The following is a 19,962-nucleotide window of genomic DNA, read 5'->3' on the forward strand; positions in this document are numbered from 1 at the left end:
TTTTAGCAATTTTATAATTCCAAGAGAGATACTATTACCTACGATACAGAATAAATTAATCGGCGATATTGAATTTTAGAAATCTCAACACCCTCCCCAATACTGCCAAATTTAAATCTTCACTAAAAATTCTGCCTATACGGTATCATTGCTGTATTTTTCAGGACTACGTCAGGCCAAAATGAAAGTCCTAGATGTGGTACATGGTTTAGAGGTGAAGGACATTCGCACATTTGTGGAATGGCTGAAAACATTTAGGGTGGAATATGATGGGGGAGGTAAGAGGATACCAAGAGAGAGGGTTAAACAATAAATGGTGATGTGGATAAATCACAAATTCAGGGTCCTTCATTTGATATGCGACTCCTTTTGGATCTATTTGAATTCAATTCAATTTTTTAGAAAAAATATATGGTACATATTTCCTTTTAGAATGTACTATCTGATTGGTCAATTCAGGTTTATTCGATGGGTTTACAAAATGGAACTCAAACTGCCGAACAATGAACATTCATATGATATTATTGAAAAAATGCCCCCTTGCGTTAATTCATATTTAAATTAACAAATTTAGTCAATCATTATGTATATCAGTAAAGTATTTATCGCAATTCACCTTTGAATTAGAACGCTTTACCCGATATAGTATTGCGTTGTGTGACGACACAATTGAATGAGACGATTGAATAATTTGAATGACATGTTTGATGTAATACAACAAGAGTTTTCATTGGCCGATTACAGCCCGCCCACTTTCTCGAGCGGATTCAGTGTAGCTGGAGAACTGTAGCTCTCTAAAAAGATCCACCTCTTACAAAAACCTGAATTCCGTTTACGGGTCACAAAAAGCTGCGGACGGTTGAGGCCTGATATCGGTGTATTCTTGTATTGCTGTCTCATAAACCCAATATAAAAAAAATCTTAACATATTTTCCTACTATATACTTGTGTCCAAACATACCTTCAAATATTCATTAAAGCCACACATGACCCGAAAACTCGCAGCTTCAAATGATTTCGTTTGTTGACTTATTAGGTAGATTGTTAGGTAGCCGGTCAATTCGAACTCTTGCTATTGGTATCTATTCATAAAATTGGTTGTAAGTTATGTATTCGCTCTTCATTTATTATCAACACAATCAATTAATAGAAATTAAAAAAAATTTTGGTCCAGTTTTTGTAAAGGTAAAATAAGCTCTTAATTAACGAAAATGCAATGCTACATAAGCTCATTAAATGGAGACCGGCCGGCTTGACTAATGAAAGCCGCATCGCCGTGAGTTTAGCTATTTAAATAATTATCATTTAATAGGACTGGGGTACGTGGTATATTATTTAAACTATTTAGCTAAAATATTTGTGGGGTATTAGTACACATCTAGACGCTATTGTGCCAGTATGGAAATGAACCGGGATTCGAATTGACTGGCTACCTAACATGGCTACGTCTACGAATGAAATCATCAAAAGCTGTGATCAAGTTTTTGGGTCGTATGGGGCTTTAATAAATATTTGAAGGTATGTTTGGACACAAGTATAGTAGGAAAATATGTTAGGAATTTTTTTTAATATTAAATTTATGAGACAACAACACAAGAATCCAATTTTTTCTCTTTCTTCCTTTGAATTTTTTTTTCCCATCTAGCATTTGGCCGTCATGTTTTCAAATGTTGACTACTCCCGTATAAGGGAATTTGGGCGGACTTATACATATGGACCAATGAGAGTTTCAGTTGCATTTCGCAATTGTATTACAAAACAGATTCAATTGTGTCGTCACACAAGGCAATACTATATCGGCCAAAGCGTTCTAATTCAACGGTGAATTGCGATAACAAAGTTTATTCCTTGTTTTCATGCTCTGTGTATTCCTTGTTTTCATGCTCTGTTTATTCCTTGTTTTCATGCTCTGTTTATTCCTTGTTGTCATGCTCTGTTTATTCCTTGTTGTCATGCTCTGTTTATTCCTTGTTTTCATGCTCTGTTTGCCCTGTAGGTCTGATGGTGATGTGTAGTCCAGTGGACCAAAACAACATTGAAGTAAAGAATGACATCAAACCAAAGATAGACCTAGGCCTCCTCAATGGAGACAAACTGAGAGAGTACTCCCCAACCCCACCACCAAAGAACAAGTCGGGGTCTTCCTCCCCCATGGTACTTAAAAATATAGAACCCCTGACCAAACTTCCTCACCAAGATACCAGAGATAAGGCGGGGGATGAACGAGCGGGGGATTTAGGGGTAGCAGTGAAACAGGTGAATTTTGAGTGTGTAAACAATACCTACTGTTCCACGTCCCACATCATGCCTCTGAAGATCACTGTACCAGGTGAGAATTCCGTCCTTTTGTCTGGAGTATTGGACAATGTTCAGGTCCTTGTCCATAACAAAGACTCCCCATCGGTCATTCCTGAACCAATACAGTCCCGAATATTTTATTCTCAGCATGAAAAAGACGTAGCTGTTTTGTCCGTTCTCAGCCACAAAAGTGGTACCACAAAGTCAGCCCCAGCACCGGGAATAGTTAGTGAGAAAGCTGACCCTTCCCTCCGACTTCTGCAGGACAAACAGAAGCCTGTCAAAAAGAGAAGCCTCACAGATCTGAATGCTGGCATCCCCAGGGAGGACTACGAAATGCCCCCCAAGAAACAGCCAGCGGTCAGCAACATTCCTCCACTGGTAAAGAATGACATGATTCCTAAATTCCACCATTTGACTGAGTTTAAGCCCACATCCATTTATAATGTCCCGATGATGAGTCAGTCTCCGCTCTATGACCGGTTACCAAGATCAAGGAACATGCCCTTCGGACCGGTGCACCGCAGTCACAGTAGTCCGCTGATAACGTTTGCTAATACTGCTCCATCGACAGTGCTGAGGAACACCGGTGAAGGAGTAGATGTGAAGAGAGAATTGAAGTAGAGACCTGCCAGTGCTAGCAGTAGTGATGTTCCACGGAGAAGTTACAGCTAGAACTGTTCCAGTAATGATGATCGAACTGTTCCAGTAATGGTGATAGAACATTGAAAACTAGAAGAGGCAGGGGAGTGGACGTTACGTACTACCGTCAACTGGAACATGTGATAGATGATAGGATTCTTCAGGTGTCAATGGCAGGAGATAGCAGGTAGAATAGTGCTATAGTCAGTGAAAACTGTATTCTGATTGTATGTTAACTAATTAGAGTATTTATATTCTGGTGCCTTTTTTGTGAACTAGTGAGCGGACTAATTTATGAGGAACGCCAAAATATTAAATATTATATTAAGTATTTCAGTATTACCACAAAACAACACTGACAGCAGGTTACACCAAACAGTGCTTGATGTGCAGTTACTCTGGGTTTTGAATTGCACCAAGACACTGGCACAAGTATGATAGGGACTGGTTTCTGATTTGTTGTGGAACTAGACTCAGTCTGAATGCCATTCCAGGATGGGTTTTTTTGTGTGTAAACTTGTATGTACTTTGAAAACATATTTGCAGGCGACGTCAAATTGAAATCTTTTACCAGTGAGCATTGCCTGATCACAGTCTTAAATATCATCTGCACTGCAAGATTAGGGTACAATTTGTTAAATTGATATTCAGTAATTATTCAAAATGGCCAGGTGAGCAATGTGAACCATGGACCTCTTCTACTGTGATATTTACAAGAAACCAGTGTTGATCTTGCTGTGGAAAATAAAATAAAAAAAACAACAGGATGACCGATTGTTGTGGCCTTCAGTACATAAAAAAACAACAACAGGATGACCGATTGTTGTGGCCTTCAGTACATAAAAAAACAACAACAGGATGACCAATTGTTGTGGCCTTCAGTACATCTATGCTCTTGTCAACTGTTATTTCCAGTCAATTACGAATTCCAATAAATTCAGTGTGAATTTTCTATTTCCAGTACTAGTTAATGTAATATAATTATTAGATGTGACTCGGTTTTTGTTTGGCTATTGCAGATATCATCTATCAGATGATCCTGTGCATCATGATTTCATACCTGTGATGTTGATAGAAGAAATTTTAATAATTGTTTTTCAAGTGTTATATGTTTGTGCTAAAAGTCCTCAGTTTGTGAATATTTGAGTTGATATTTTCTTGCATATGTATCATCAGTTTGTAAGGTTTTATGAAGATGTTTAACTTTTTTATATTGTACATTTCCATGTTAAATTTTCTGGTTGGTGTTTATTGTAACCATGGTAACTTTGAAAGTTTATAGTGACACTACTGTTAGACTCTCATATAAAGCAAACACACGGTGAAAGTTCCTGTGTAGCTGGGATTCCAGTGACACTGTCGTAGAAAAAGTCAACATTATTTATGTCATGATTTTTCACTCATTTGACTCTCTTCAACATGCTCAAATCTAAAGAAAGATGACAATTTGTTTCTGGAAACTTTTCCTACATGAGAGTAAAATTTCTGTACTTTTTACTTAAGGATAGGCAGGGCACTGGTCATGTGACTGAAATGTTGTAGGTTATGCCTGAGACTCCATGTCATGATAGTGACTATGACATCATAGCCTAGTAAACTATATAACATCTCGTGGTGGGCTCTGGTGTTATAACTGTTGGGTATATTGTGATTTCTCAGTGATAATACAGGAACAGTGGTTCAAACACAAAGTTCAGGCCAAAAATAAAAATTGATTTGTTTGATGTACTCCGACCGACCCGTCAAATTTGCTCCTACCCAATCATTTTTTTCGGCAATTTAAAATTTCAATTTTTTTTTTCGGTTTCCTTGAAAAATACAAAATTCTCCTTATTTTAAAAGAAAATATTAAAAATTTTCACAACGTTAAAAAAAAAAGGAGAAAAAAAAACCTACCTACCAACCCACCTTGGAAAAGGTGGGTCGGAGTACATCAAACAAAAATATCTGTAATGATGGCCTCAGTGTCACCCTATTTCAACATAATGATCAGCATTCCTATGATGTATTAAGTAGTGTAAAAAAAACGCTTACAGCGAAGTGCTGGGGACGTACCATTTTGATTCGTTAAAAATGTAATTCCTTACATACAATCAGTTCATAAGATGTTTCCTTACCTACCACCAGTTCATAAGATGTTTTAAAACTACAAGGAAATGAACATCATTTTGCTGTAAGCATGAATTCATAAATGTGTTCACTGTACTGTATTTTTCTTTGTATATTAATATTTTGTGTTTTAAAAAACTCCTTGGACATTTTTATTTTTCATGAAATCAGTTAAATGTGTCTGTAATATAAGTGGGGAAAAAAGAAGTTTTCTGTAGTAAAACAAAATTCATGTATTAATATCATTTTTGACAGGTATATTTTTGTCTAAACCACAAAATCTAAAAAAAAAAAAAAAAAAAAAAAGTGTTGAGAGGGTGTTCATTCCCTGCAATCTGTGTGAACTTCAGACAGAAATTGATTTCAGAGAAAGTGAAACATGATCATGTTATTCAGTTTTCACTGATTTCTAAGGAAGGTAATTCAACAATGCTCTGCCTCATAAGAACTATCTAAAATGTCAGGAACTCTGCTTCATAAGAACTCTCTAAAATGTCAGGAACTCTGCCTCATAAGAACTATCTAAAATGACAGGAACTGTGCCTCATACGAACTATCTAAAATGTCAGGAACTCTGCCCCTTAAGAACTATCTAAATGACAGGAAGTCTGCCTCTTAAGAACTATCTAAAATGACAGGAAGTCTGCCTCTTAAGAACTATCTAAAATGACAGGAAGTCTGCCTCTTAAGAACTATCTAAAATGACAAGAAGTCTGTCTCATAAGAACTATCTAAAATATCAAGAAGTCTGCCTCATAAGAACTATCTAAAATGTCAGGAACTCTGCCTCATAAGAACTATCTAAAACGACAGGAACTCTGCCTCATAAGAACTTTCTAAAATGTCAGGAACTCTGCCTCATAAGAACTATCTAAAATGACAGGAACTGTGCCTCATACGAACTATCTAAAATGTCAGGAACTCTGCCCCTTAAGAACTATCTAAATGACAGGAACTCTGCCCCTTAAGAACTATCTAAAATGACAGGAAGTCTGCCTCTTAAGAACTATCTAAAATGACAGGAAGTCTGCCTCTTAAGAACTTTCTAAAATGACAGGAAGTCTGTCTCATAAGAACTATCTAAAATATCAAGAAGTCTGCCTCATAAGAACTATCTAAAATATCAAGAAGTCTGCCTCATAAGAACTATCTAAAATGTCAGGAACTCCTCTGGATTTGACAAGTTGTATACATTTACCAAGTGAGAAAAAATTATTGACAAATGATTTTTTTTATGCTACGTACTGTCCTGCCTATTCTTAAAGGTTGTGGAATATTGAGAAAATCACAGAAGAGTGTGCACATTGCTTTACCTGACAGAGTTTATTCTGACAGCCAGTTCTACTGTTCTTACCAGATTATTTTGTCAGTGTTTATTGTCTGGTAGACTTGTACATATATCATTCTCATTGGCATCAAACTTGTGGCCAACCCCTCTGCTGATTGAGGTAGAAGAGGAGACCGGGGTAGCTGATCAGACGTGTAAATTGAGGAGAAAATTTGACTTTCAAAGATTCGAGGACAAAAAATTCTGTCCTAGCACGTGTGTCTCTAAAAATGTTACCAACAGAATGTGAAAGGTTTAGATACAAAATATGATATTAATGGGACATGTCCAGACTGATATTTTTAAACAACATTTCTTGTGACAATTTGAAAGAGACACCTAGGTTTATATTGTTGTTCCTATGATTACATGTATCTGAGATAATACATTTTCTTGTCTTTACAATAATGTATGTATTCTGTCGTATCCTCACTTTACACGTTTTATCCGCTAGGTAGAGGGGTGGAGACAATGTATATAAACAATATCTAATGTTGTGTATGATTAACATTTCCGGAGGTCACGAGTGTGACCTATCTTACCTCAGTCACTGTTCTGTAATAATGCATCTAGATGTCAGTAAACAGCTGGTATCCATGTAATAGTACAATTATTGACATTCAAAAAATTTGCCCGATATTTAAATCCGTGTGCCGTTGTGCTTTAATGATTGCATTTACATATATATTGATGTTTGTACAGTTTCACTTTTGTTCATTTTGAAACAGTTATTTTTTGAAATTGTTATCTTCATCACTACATGCAGTTTAGAGATGTCTATCTATTGTACTTGTAAGATTTTTTTTTATCTTGAAACACAATTACGACATTCCACATCATCACATGTTCTCAAGAGATTGCCATTGGCCAATTTTCATGAATTGTACAGGTATGCATATATAGATGTCATTCATTTGAATTTCATGTATAGTTTACACAGTTGGAATTTTTATAACTTTAATACGTGTAATTGTTAAAATTTTCCCGGTGAAAAAGATGTTTTTGATTCAGCATCTTAAAGTGTCTGATTTTGTGTAACACATGAAGAAACAATATACAAATCTGTATAAATTATGTAAAGCTTCAATCAGTCCCATTTATATGTCACTTGTAAAAAAGGTGTATGAAGTTGTAAGAAATTTTTTTTATCGCATATAGAATAGAGGGTGGTGTTTATGGGTTGTTATTGAGTGTATTTTACCAAGATGTAGTATTCTCGTTAAATCAACACTTAGTATTTTATAACACATAGAACTCTATACACATGCACTATATTATAACTGTCAATATGAATTTGTCCATCAGACACCTGCCACACTACCAGGGGTACCTCTCATTCCAACTTGAGTATCATCAATAACCAAAGAGGACTAATAGTTTAGTCCAGGAGACATGAAAATGTCTTTAAAAAATAAATTCAACTTTTGATTTTCTCAAAGAATGCACATTATCAGTATTTCCCTTTAAAATTTCAGACCAAGAAAAAGAGATGATTTGTTAATTGTTTATTGATCCCTGTTTGCTAGATAGGTACGCTCATTTTTTTGCCAGGTAACCTGTGTCAGTGATATTTGCGTTACAGAGTGCATAAGTTAGCTGTAGCAATATACATGTATATAGCATGCTGTGATATTAAGATATGCCTGTACACAAAGAACAGTAACTCTGTTTACACTGATGTCTTTGTAAAGTTTCCTCTATCAACTTTTACACTTATAGTTATTGTTTTAAAATTGTTATGGATTTAATCTTCATTGAAACGTGGAATCCATTGTTGGATATGATTGTGATATTGTTTAGTAGTGACCTGTAAAGCACTGGTTGATGTATATATTTTTTTTTGGTGATGTATTTTACCTGTCATTAGGTTTGTACAGTAAGCTAAGACGCTTGTTTTATACGCCAAATTGTACTATCTTCTTACTGGTTTATAGGAAGACTTCATTTTTTTGTATACCAGGCATGTTGTATAATCTTTGTAAACATGTCTGTGTAACACGCTGTAATCTATAGACTTTTTTCATTGCTACGTATACCACAGTACATTGTCTCATTGTTTTATATATGTTTATTAAAAGCGTTCTTCAAATATAACAGATGCAGTTTTTTTTCTTCTCGATATTGTTTTCATTAGAAATGTTCAAGAATATGGAAATGTGTAGTCTTCTAATGATTTTACAAGAAAAAAGAAATACAGGAACACGATGTCTTTGATTGGAATTTATAAGGCTGACACTTAGGTGTATGCATAACAATCTACCGGTAAAGTCATTGTCATATTTTGACCATTTGCCTCAAATTTTTTGGGAAAGGTAACAAAATTTAAATCTTGTGGTACTAAATGTAATGATTGACAAAATGGTTACTGGGTTCCCACATCTTCTAAACAATTGGAATTCTGATATAACACCACCAAAAACAGCCCCCAGTCGTGCAAGTCAGGTCTGGTGGTGGAACAATGAAATTCCCACAACATTTGTCGACACGTTTACTACGCAGCTGACACAAACAATGAACATTGTCTTTCTGTATGTCAGTATCTGACATCTGAATATAACATTTTATTTTCCACTGGGTTGTCTTGTGATGGTTGTGATGTCAATCTTTCGAACACTTTCACTTTGTTCGACACGTCGCTTTTGTTTTGATACAGCACGGTCTGGTGGCCCTCAGACTTTATGCTTTGTGTTGGTAGTCTCCCTTTGTTATAGTAATCCCCTGGAATTCCCCCAATTGTGTTTGACCGGACAGGACGTTCGTAGTCATGGTCCACCTTGTCAGCCTCGTTTCCGTACAAGTGAAGCTGGTCGTACATTTCTGGGTTGAATGTGTCTCCTTTCAACAAAAGAAATTAAAGCATTTCTAAACATATCTCAGCCTAACCTGTTACATAGTCAACATTTTTACTTGGTAATTGAATTAGGTATTGAGGAAAGGTATTAAGGAAAGAGGAAACTGGTAAAAGTGCAACGATTGCATTGCGACCATGCAGGTGAAGTTGATTATCACTGCATTACAATCACTGAGGTGCCAAGATAGATAATCTACCTTTGGGAGGTTGGTTTGTCAGGTTATACAGGTCGTTGTGGAAAGTGCCCCCTGTCGTCAGATCAGGATTTACTTCGTTCTCGTGGAGGGACTGTCCGCGATACATTTCCTGCTGCAAGATAGCCTCCTTGTCTTGTTTCCTATATTACAGAATCAAAGCAACTTGTTAAAGTAAACTGAACAAGTGAAGATTGCAGACGGTGATCAATATCATAACTCCTATAAAAGAAACAAAATTAAGAGAAGGGCGGACCACTGGACATATCAGAGATGGATCAGGTGCCTAGAATTAATCTAACCACTGGACATATCAGAGGTGGGATCAGGTGCCTAGAATTAATCTAACCACTAGACATCAGAGGTGGGATCAGGTGCCTAGAATTAATCTAACCACTGGACATATCAGAGGTGGGATCAGGTGCCTAGAATTAATTTAACCACTGGACATATCAGAGGTGGGAGCAGGTGCCTAGAATTAATCTAACCACTGGACATATCAGAGGTGGGATCAGGTGCCTAGAATCAATATAACCACTGGACACATCGGAGGTGGGATTAGGTGCCTAGAATTAATCTAACCACTGGACATATCGGAGGTGGAATCAGGTGCCTAGAATTAATCTAACCACTGGACATATCAGAGGTGGGATCAGGTGCCTAGAATTAATCTAACCACTGGGCATATCAGAGATGGGATCAGGTGCCTACAATTAATCTAACCACTGGACATATCAGAGGTGGGATCAGGTGCCTAGAACTAATCTAACCACTGGACATATCAGAGGTGGGATCAGGAACCTAGAATTAATCTAACAAAGAGCACCATCCTTAGATTCTTGCTATTTGCAAAATGATACATTAATAAAAAAAAAAAAAATGTGCACATGGCTGATAATGGAAAATTATTTTCAAATTTTCTTACTTTTGTTTTCGGATTTTAAACATTAGAGCGACAATTGCAGCAGCCACAATAAATAGCACAGCCAACACGACCCCAATGATTCCACCTTCAGACAAGGGACCACCTTCGTTACCTCCCTGTACAGCGCCCTCTACAGGATCAACAGGATCCACCACTTCCACCGGCGGCGTAGTGTATGGCGTCTCCGTGGTAGGTGACACTGTTGTAGAGACTAAAATAGACACTATTTAGGAAATATGTTCAGTATTGGTATGTATGTAGGAAACTACTAAAATTAGACTTGTATGCGGTGATATCTTGATTTATACAATCCTACACGAATGACATCCCACAACGGATATTGAATGACAAAGTACATCGATAAAGTTTCTATGCTCCTCCTCTTTTAGGAAAAAAAAAAGATTGTCCAACCAACTAAAACAAAATGATATGGAATATCATTTTGTCCGTCAATCAAGTCGGTAATTAGCACATAAACATACGATCGGAACTCCTCGAATGTCTTGCGCACTCGACATAGATTTCGGATGTAATACGATGGCATCCATGAGTGAATTTGATGCATTGTCAACTATGACGTCACAGCCTACTGCACCACGTTACGTACCTCATAACTAGCAATGCATCAAATTCACTCATGGATGCCATCGTATTACATCCGAGATCTATATCGAGTGCGCGAGACATTCAAGGAGTTTCGATTGCATAAACATACATACTCGGAACGCATCTATCCCCTTCCCGTACAAATCCTGGACAGCAGTGTTTTGCTATTGAATATTGTATCCGGAACTTCAATACTTTTTTCAGGGAATAGACACTAAAATAAAGAGAAAAAGACCCAGCAATTGATGTTTATAAGTAGGTTGTGACTGACACCTGTCGATTTCCTATTTACCTGTCGTCTCCTGCATGCCAAGATAAAAAGGAGGAATTAAAATGCAGTTTTAGTAGAAAGTAATCTGAAGAAAACAAGAGTACCGCAAACAGTATATCATATGCTCGTCTGACGGTGATGACAAAATTTAACTGCAATATCTGTATGCATCATGACAAAAAGTTCAGGAACATATTTGACCTTCTTTAAGCCCTGAAGTAGGTCACGGTGCACCAATTAAGCTGAAATGCAAACTGAATCTGTATTTCTCTTAGAGGAAGGTTGTGACCATATTTCAGGGTACATGTTATATCTGTATCCATGAAGAAAAAAATCATCTGGGAAACTGTTTGACCTACTTTTAGTCCTAAAATAGGTCATGGTGCACCAATCCAGCTGAAAAGCAATCTGATTTTGTATTCCTCCGAGAGGAAGCCGATGACTAAATTTCAGGACAATATCTGTATCCATAACGAAAAAAGTAAGGAAAAGTTATTTGACCTACTTTCAGCCCTATAGTAGGTTATTATGCACCAATCCAATTAAAACTCAAACTTCTTGAGCGAAAAATTGCGACCAAATATCAACGTTGTACATGCAGCCGTTAAATGCATTCATGACCTCAAAAACGGAGGTTCCATGTCGCGGCAGTTTAAGTCCCCTTGGTGGCCCCCACTGCAACGGCCCTGAGCGCTAAGCATAGGTCTGAATTTGTAGTACTTCACCTACAGCTGGTGATGTTTCCATATGAAAGAAAAATTCTGGAAGGGACAAACACAATGTAATGCTATAGCTGTCGCCCCTGACGACACTTACTTACGTTCGACACACGTTGTTGGTACACTGTCTTGATGATACTCGTCGTGTTTCCGTGTAGAAAACCTGCTTACTGAAAGAGATTAGAACAAGTGAAATAAAAAGTCACAGAAGTATTGAAGTACATATATGTATTTATCTCCAGTCGATTTGATTCCACTAGACATTTGTAAAGAAAACAAACCAAGCGTAAATTTTGTATACCCCCCCCCCCCCCAAATAATAATTAAATAAATGATAAAAAAAATTATACTTGGTGAGCTAGGACTACACATGTACTACAGCCTGATGACGAGACTGAGTGGCGGATCCTGAACTGATTGGGAGGGGATCAGTATTTAGATACTGTATACGTTGTACACTACCCCGAACTAATGGAGGGAAAAAGAGCTGATCAGTTAATGATGGAATGGCAAGGGTGGATCCAGGAACTGCGGTTGGGGGGGGCTTTATGAAGCAGGGGGTCTGGGGCCGCTTTGAGACCCCAGTGGGACCAGGGCTAAGCCCTGGTGGGAGCCCAGGAGACAAAGCCCCTGGAATCTCCTGGATTTTACAAATTTTATAGAGCTTCAAATATGTCTCCTATGTGTTAATTTTTATTATTTTCTGTCATTTTTGATAGAGGGAAATCAATAGAATGACGCAAATTTTAAGGGTTTTTGAAAAGAAAATCTAAGTTCTCCCAATAAAAGTAATTGAATAAATCAAAAGATTTTCTCATTTATTCCTCTGTGCGTGCAAGAAATTATTGCTTCTTTTAACGTTTACATTTTTCTAAACAACAGTCCACGATTTACCTTAAATTTGAAAATTTTAAGGGGGGGGGGGGCGCATGCGTCCCCCCTTAAATCCGCCACTAAATGCTATATACTGGACTCTGTTTTAAAGACCAAGAATCTGTACACTGTGGTACTACATTTAATATTTCCCAAAACAAACCTAACTTTTATTATTTAAAAAGTCATGATCGATTATTTTCGCTATATACGCCACTTAAATCTTAATCAACTTGTATGAGGGGGAGGGCGGGAGTGCATCGTGGGTGATCCAGTTGTCTCGAAATAAATTCATCAGCTGAAAATGCCTTGAGTGTTATTTGCCTATTGGGGATAACTTGAGTGTTATTTGCCTATTGGGGATAACTTGACCCACCCATGTAAGATTGGGAACCTCTACAATCGTCCTCCTTCTATCACCCCCCTCCCGTTTTTTTTCCTCTGCACATTCACAACCCTTTTTACTTTGTCCGTCCTTCATACGTGAACGCCCCCTCCCCCCCACACACGTGTATGCTGCCAAGGACCCCCCACACATGTATGCTGTAAAGGACCCCCCCCCCCCCACACACACACATACATGTATGCTGTAACACAGACCCCAACACACTCAAGTATGCTGTAAACGACCCCACCCCCCCGTACACACATGCATGCTGTAAAGACATCCCCCGACACACACACATGCATGCTGTAAAGGACCCCCACGGATAGGTACGCTGTAAAGGAACCCCACGGATAGGTACGCTGTAAAGGAACCCCACGGATAGGTACGCTGTAAAGGACCCCCACATGTATGCTGTAAATGACCCCCCCCCCCCCCACACACACACACATGTATGGTGTAAAAATGACCCCCCCCCCCCTCACACACACATGTATGCTGTAAGGATCCTCCCACACACTCACACATGCATGCTGTAAAGTCCCCCCCCACACATGTATATACTGTAAAGCCCCCCCCCCCCCAACACACATACATGTATGCTGTAAAGAACCCCCACCCCCTCCACACACACATACATTATGAGATTTCTCCCGGTGTCCAGATACGTGACGGTGAGATGACGTAATGTATCGTTACCTCACTTTACATGTACAGACATTATCTCACGTAATGTATCCTTACCTCACTTTACGTGTGCAGACATTGTCTCACGTAATGTATCCTTACCTCACTTTACATGTACAGACATTATCTCACGTAATGTATCCTTACCTCACTTTAAGTGTACAGACATTATCTCACGTAATGTATCCTTACCTCACTTTACGTGTGCAGACATTATCTCACGTAATGTATCCTTACCTCACTTTACATGTACAGACTTTATCTCACGTAATGTATCCTTACTTCACTTTACGTGTACAGACATTATCTCACATAATGTATCCTTATCTCACTTTACGTGTACAGACATTATCTCACGTAATGTATCCTTACCTCACTTTACGTGTACAGACATTATCTCACATAATGTATCCTTACCTCACTTTACGTGTGCAGACATTATCTCACGTAATGTATCCTTATCTCACTTTACGTGTACAGACATTATCTCACGTAATGTATCCTTACCTCACTTTACGTGTACAGGCATTATCTCACGTAATGTATCCTTACCTCACTTTACGTGTGCAGACATTATCTCACGTAATGTATCCTTACCTCACTTTACGTGTGCAGACATTATCTCACGTAATGTATCCTTATCTCACTTTACGTGTACAGACATTATCTCACGTAATGTATCCTTACCTTACTTTACGTGTACAGACATTATCTCACGTAATGTATCCTTACCTCACTTTACGTGTGCAGGCATTATCTCACGTAATGTATCCTTATCTCACGTTACGTGTACAGACATTATCTCACGTAATGTATCCTTACCTTACTTTACGTGTACAGACATTATCTCACGTAATGTATCCTTACCTCACTTTACATGTACAGACATTATCTCACGTAATGTATCGTTACCTTACTTTACATGTACAGACATTATCTCACGTAATGTATCCTTACCTCACTTTACGTGTACAGACATTATCTCACGTAATGTATCCTTACCTCACTTTACATGTACAGACATTATCTCACATAATGTATCCTTACCTCACTTTAAGTGTACAGACATTATCTCACATAATGTATCCTTACCTCACTTTAAGTGTACAGACATTATCTCACGTAATGTATCCTTACCTCACTTTACGTGTGCAGACATTATCTCACGTAATGTATCCTTACCTCACTTTACGGGTACAGACATTATCTCACGTAATGTATCCTTACCTCACTTTACGTGTGCAGACATTATCTCCGGATTGAGCGCAGCAGTTTGTAAGCATGCCAAACAGAAGGAGCACTGATAGGAAGCGGCACGCCATGGCGGATTCTGGATGACACGGTCAGCCTAGTACAGGAATGAATATATATATATATATATATATATATATATATATATATATATATATATATATATATATATATATATATATATATATATATATATATGTATATATATCATATAATAATATTGGTTGATTGTGGGTGCTACAAACAGTAGAAACATATAGTGATATACATGATATCTATCTATCTATGTTGTTGTCGGGGGACTGGGTGGGTGGGTGGGGGGGGGGTTTACAAAGAGTAGAAACATCGTGATTTACAGTATCTATATGTCGTTTTGTCAGGAGTTTACAAACAATAGAACCATTAGTGATTTGCATACAACATTTGATAACCCCCATTATAGGATTAATGTAGACATTTTCGCCTTACACTTACGATTTGTGATATTATAGGTTGTTATGTCAAATAAAAAGACCAAGGCTTTTTTTTTTTTTTTTTTTTTAGAGAAATGTGTTACATGTAAATACTGAAGCAATATTTTTATTGCTAAAGGAACATTGATAAGCATGAATATTACGAATTAAAATAATATAACATTTCATTAAAGATCCTCAAAGTCAGAGTTGTAGAGCGTTTCGCTTCGTGACCAGAAGGTCATGAGATCGAGCCCAACTCGTGTCATGCCCGCGTCAAACCTAAGTAGGTAGTGATTCGTCTTTTGCCAAACGTTCAGCATTTAAAAGTTTCGAATATGACCTTAAAAAACCGGAGGTCCCGTCTTGCGACAAGTGTTGGCACTATACATGTAAAGAACCTGTACTATGGCGGTCCCGAGGGCTACGTACAGGTCTAAACTACAACGGCCCGGGTACTATGTACAGGTCTAAACTATGATGACCCTGAGAGCTATGTACAGGTCTTAACTATGACGACCCTGAACACTTTGTACAGAACTATGTACAGGTCTAAACTATAACGGCCCTGAGCACTATCTATGTACAGGTCTAAACTATAACGGCCCTGAGCGCTGTGTACAGTACTATGTACAGGTATTAACTATAACAGCCCTGAGCGCTGTGTACAGGTCTAAACTATAACGGCCCTGAGCGCTGTGTACAGGTCTAAACTATAACAGCCCTGAGCGCTGTGTACAGGTCTAAACTATAACGGCCCTGAGCGATGTGTACAGGTCTAAACTATAACAGCCCTGAGGGCTGTGTACAGGTCTAAACTATAACGGCCCTGAGGGCTGTGTACAGGTCTAAACTATAACGGCCCTGAGCGATGTGTACAGGTCTAAACTATAACGGCCCTGAGGGCTGTGTACAGGTCTAAACTATAACGGCCCTGAGGGCTGTGTACAGGTCTAAACTATAACGGCCCTGAGGGCTGTGTACAGGTCTAAACTATAACGGCCCTGAGCGCTGTGTACAGGTCTAAACTATGACGGCCCTGAGGGCTGTGTACAGGTCTAAACTATAACGGCCCTGAGGGCTGTGTACAGGTCTAAACTATAACGGCCCTGAGCGATGTGTACAGGTCTAAACTATAACGGCCCTGAGGGCTGTGTACAGGTCTAAACTATAACGGCCCTGAGGGCTGTGTACAGGTCTAAACTATAACGGCCCTGAGCGCTGTGTACAGGTCTAAACTATGACGGCCCTGAGGGCTGTGTACAGGTCTAAACTATAACGGCCCTGAGCACTATCTATGTACAGGTCTAAACTATAACGGCCCTGAGCACTATCTATGTACAGGTGTAAACTATAACGGCCCTGAGGGCTGTGTACAGTACTATGTACAGGTATTAACTATAACAGCCCTGAGCGCTGTGTACAGGTCTAAACTATAACGGCCCTGAGGGCTGTGTACAGGTCTAGATGTACGGTACTCTCGTACAGCTGCATGCAGTAAGGTCTCAGCATGAAGAGACCTAAAACAAACATTAACTGTCAACGTTATTCGGCTTTATCTCGTTTCTCTTTCGACTGTAAAATCAATGTACAGTGCACATACACCTGGTCCTTGGTTGCCTTCACTTTTTTCAGCATCAAATTTTTTATTGATCTCGTAAAGTTGAAATTCGCGGTCTTTATAAATCGGATACAGTGTTACGCATGTAATGCCATTTATTTCTGAGAAATAGCATGTCAGATCTTAATCAGAATTTCAAAACAACCACACGGCATGACAATATCCAGAATACAGTGAAAACACTACTGAGATTTCCGATGATTTTCAAACAGTTAAATAACATTGAAACACATAACAATGTTCTACGCAATATTTAGAATAAATCTTAGTCAATGGTCATTTTAGAAACAAAGCAGTATTTGTACTCACGACATGCACCAACAGACTGTGATGATGATGATGAACAGACGATCGGAAAGAGGTTATTTCCGGTATTTCTATAGCACTGGTCATTCAAAATGACGAATACCGGGAGTCGCGTGTAAGCGTCGGAAGTGATTCACCTTAAACTTCAAAGTGAAATCATGTATGTAAGTCATCAAAGGAAACGAAATGATTCTGGACAAAAAATTACAAAAAGTCAAGTGCTGGCAATGCTTGCAACTCATACAAGACACCTGGTCCCACATGTGGTATGTCCAGGAGTCCGGGTTGGGTCCTTTTTAGATTTTATATTCTTGACAGGATTTATGAGGTTGAACACTGTTCGTTATCTTGATTTAGATTCATTGACTATATACAACATTATGATGTCGAAATTACAGTATTCAGTAATGTATATACACGTAAAAAACATCCGTCCTATCCAATGTGAGGTCTTTGTACTTGTGAAGTGATAATCATTGAATTCAATGTTTATTCTGTAGAATCCGTGACGTTTTTTCTGTAACAGAAGAAAATGTACGGGAATATTAAACCACGATGTGGACATTTTATACGGATGTACGAGTATGCGTCCCTCATCTAGTTATAGACCATGCTATATCACGTATAATATGATAATACATTATGATATCACGACATAATACAAGGTATCCAACGACAGCTGTATAAGTAGATATGACATTATAAAATGACCCGCATTTGTAACATATCAAGAAGTACTACAGACGTTTGTGACCTTTTGACCCCCTTATGTCATTAGTTAACATTAGTCATTGATACACAGATCCTCTACATCCGAGTCGCACTTTTTTTTTTTACAGGATTCATACAGTGTACATTTATTTAAACAGATATTTGTTAAGGATCCATATAATATACAATAGTAAAAACATATTTGTTATATACAATAGTAAAAGCACATATTTGTTAATGGAAGGTTTATTTCGAAAGCAAACGGTGTTGCAAAAATGAACGGTATTTATTTGTGTAACAGGAACGGAAAAATGCAACGGACTAGACCGGAATCTGGGCCCCCTAAATGTCCCGTCAGGTGCTTTATTAAATGAGCTATTTTGTCACCGGTGATCTAACCCGCCTGAGCGCTACATTTTTCCTTCCTTAAATATCTTCACGTCTATCAGTTTTTCTGTAAACCTATCAGTGACAGCTCTCCTGTATACTTATCAGTGACAGTTCCGTAGTTCTCTTGTATACCTATCAGTGGCAGTCCCGTACCTCTATGGTGTCCGGATAGGGCCATTTGCAAAAGCGTGACTGCGCTTTAGTCACAACACGCCGTCACGCCAACAAGCAACGCGCCTTCGCGCTCTCACGCCAACAAGCAACGCGCCTTCGCGCAGACAAGTAACACGCCTTCGCGCTCTCACGACAACAAGCAACGCGCCTTCGCGCTCTCACGCCAACAAGCATTACGCCTTCGCGCAACGTTGCTTGTCTGCGCGAAGGCGCGTTGCTTGTTGTCGTGAGAGTGCGAAGGCGCGTTGCTTGTCTGCGCGAAGGCGCGTTGCTTGTTGGCGTGAGAGCGCGAAGGCGCGTTGCTTGTTGTCGTGAGAGTGCGAAGGCGCGTTGCTTGTTGGCGTGACAGCGTGTTGTGACTAACGCGCAGTCACGCTTTTGCAAATGGCCCTATTTAGACACCATATACCTCTCTTGTTCAGATATCAGTGATAGTTCCGTAGCTCTCCTGTATACCCATCAGTGACAGTCCCGTAGCTCTTCTGTATACCTATCAGTGACAGTCCCGTAGCTCTTCTGTATACCTATCAGTGACAGTCCCGTAGCTCTCCTGTAAACCTGTTAGTGGCAGTCCCGTAGCTCTCCTGTAAACCTGTCAGGGACAGTCCCGTAGCTCTACTGTATACCTATCAGTGACTGTGCTGTAGCTCTTCTGTATACCTATCGGTGACAGTCCCGTAGCTCTCCTGTATACCTCTCAGTGACAGTCCCGTAGCTCCTCTGTATACCTATCAGGGACAGTCCCGTAGCTCTCTTGTATACCTATCAGTGACAGTTCCGTAGCTCTCCTGTATACCTATCAGTGACAGTCCCGTAGCTCTCCTGTATACCTTTTAGTGACAGTTCCGCAGCTCCTCTGTGTACCTCTCAGTGACAGTCCCGTAGCTCTCATGTATCCCTATCAGTGACAGTCCCGTAGCTCTCTTGTATACCTATCAGTTGAAACATAACATGCGCACTTTTAATGTGTGTAAGCCATGCTATTTGGGAAATGCTCAATCGTTGTATGCATCTTTCATCTCGAATGGCTTATACATGTGCATGCATTGCGAATATCAACCATGGTTAGACATTGATATGGTACTTAAATCATTGAATAACTTTTGAAGTGATGACTGAGCAACGATGCTGTGGCCTAGAATGTTTTAGAGAATTGATGTTTATGCTTGT

The 19,962-nt window shown here is 38.9% G+C and overlaps 2 protein-coding genes across 2 annotated transcripts in view; one reads left to right on the forward strand and one right to left on the reverse strand.

Moving 5' to 3' along the window:
* LOC125673285 (uncharacterized) overlaps positions 1–7,864 on the forward strand; it is a 19,503-nt gene extending 11,639 nt beyond the window's left edge. Inside the window, exons 4-5 of the mRNA XM_048909809.2 lie at positions 165–278; positions 1,997–7,864. Of these exons, the coding sequence (XP_048765766.1) occupies positions 165–278; positions 1,997–2,922 (1,040 nt within the window). The 3' untranslated portion in view covers positions 2,923–7,864. The remainder of the gene's footprint in view (positions 1–164; positions 279–1,996) is intronic.
* A 717-nt stretch (positions 7,865–8,581) lies between these two features.
* On the reverse strand, positions 8,582–18,457 carry LOC125673287 (uncharacterized). Its single transcript, XM_048909812.2, has 7 exons — positions 17,521–18,457; positions 15,115–15,235; positions 12,044–12,112; positions 11,066–11,166; positions 10,347–10,557; positions 9,425–9,564; positions 8,582–9,211 (listed from the first exon to the last, which is right to left on the reverse strand). Exons 2-7 carry the CDS (start codon positions 15,207–15,209, stop codon positions 8,910–8,912), a joined length of 918 nt encoding a protein of 305 aa, XP_048765769.1. The 5' UTR covers positions 15,210–15,235; positions 17,521–18,457; the 3' UTR covers positions 8,582–8,909.
* Between the last annotated feature and the right edge of the window lie 1,505 nt (positions 18,458–19,962).

Source organism: Ostrea edulis, chromosome 3 (genome assembly GCF_947568905.1).
Source record: "Ostrea edulis chromosome 3, xbOstEdul1.1, whole genome shotgun sequence".
Classification (NCBI taxonomy): domain Eukaryota; kingdom Metazoa; phylum Mollusca; class Bivalvia; order Ostreida; family Ostreidae; genus Ostrea; species Ostrea edulis.

Excerpts from the sequence above, each read along its gene's own strand:
- LOC125673287 (XM_048909812.2), bottom strand. The coding sequence starts at position 15,209 with ATGGCGTGCCGCTTCCTATCAGTGCTCCTTCTGTTTGGCATGCTTACA. Across the intron at positions 12,113-15,114 it reads GTCTGCACACGTAAAGTGAG|TAAGCAGGTTTTCTACACGG; the intron begins GTAAGGATACAT and ends AATCTCTTTCAG. Across the intron at positions 9,212-9,424 it reads GACAAACCAACCTCCCAAAG|GAGACACATTCAACCCAGAA; the intron begins GTAGATTATCTA and ends TTTTGTTGAAAG.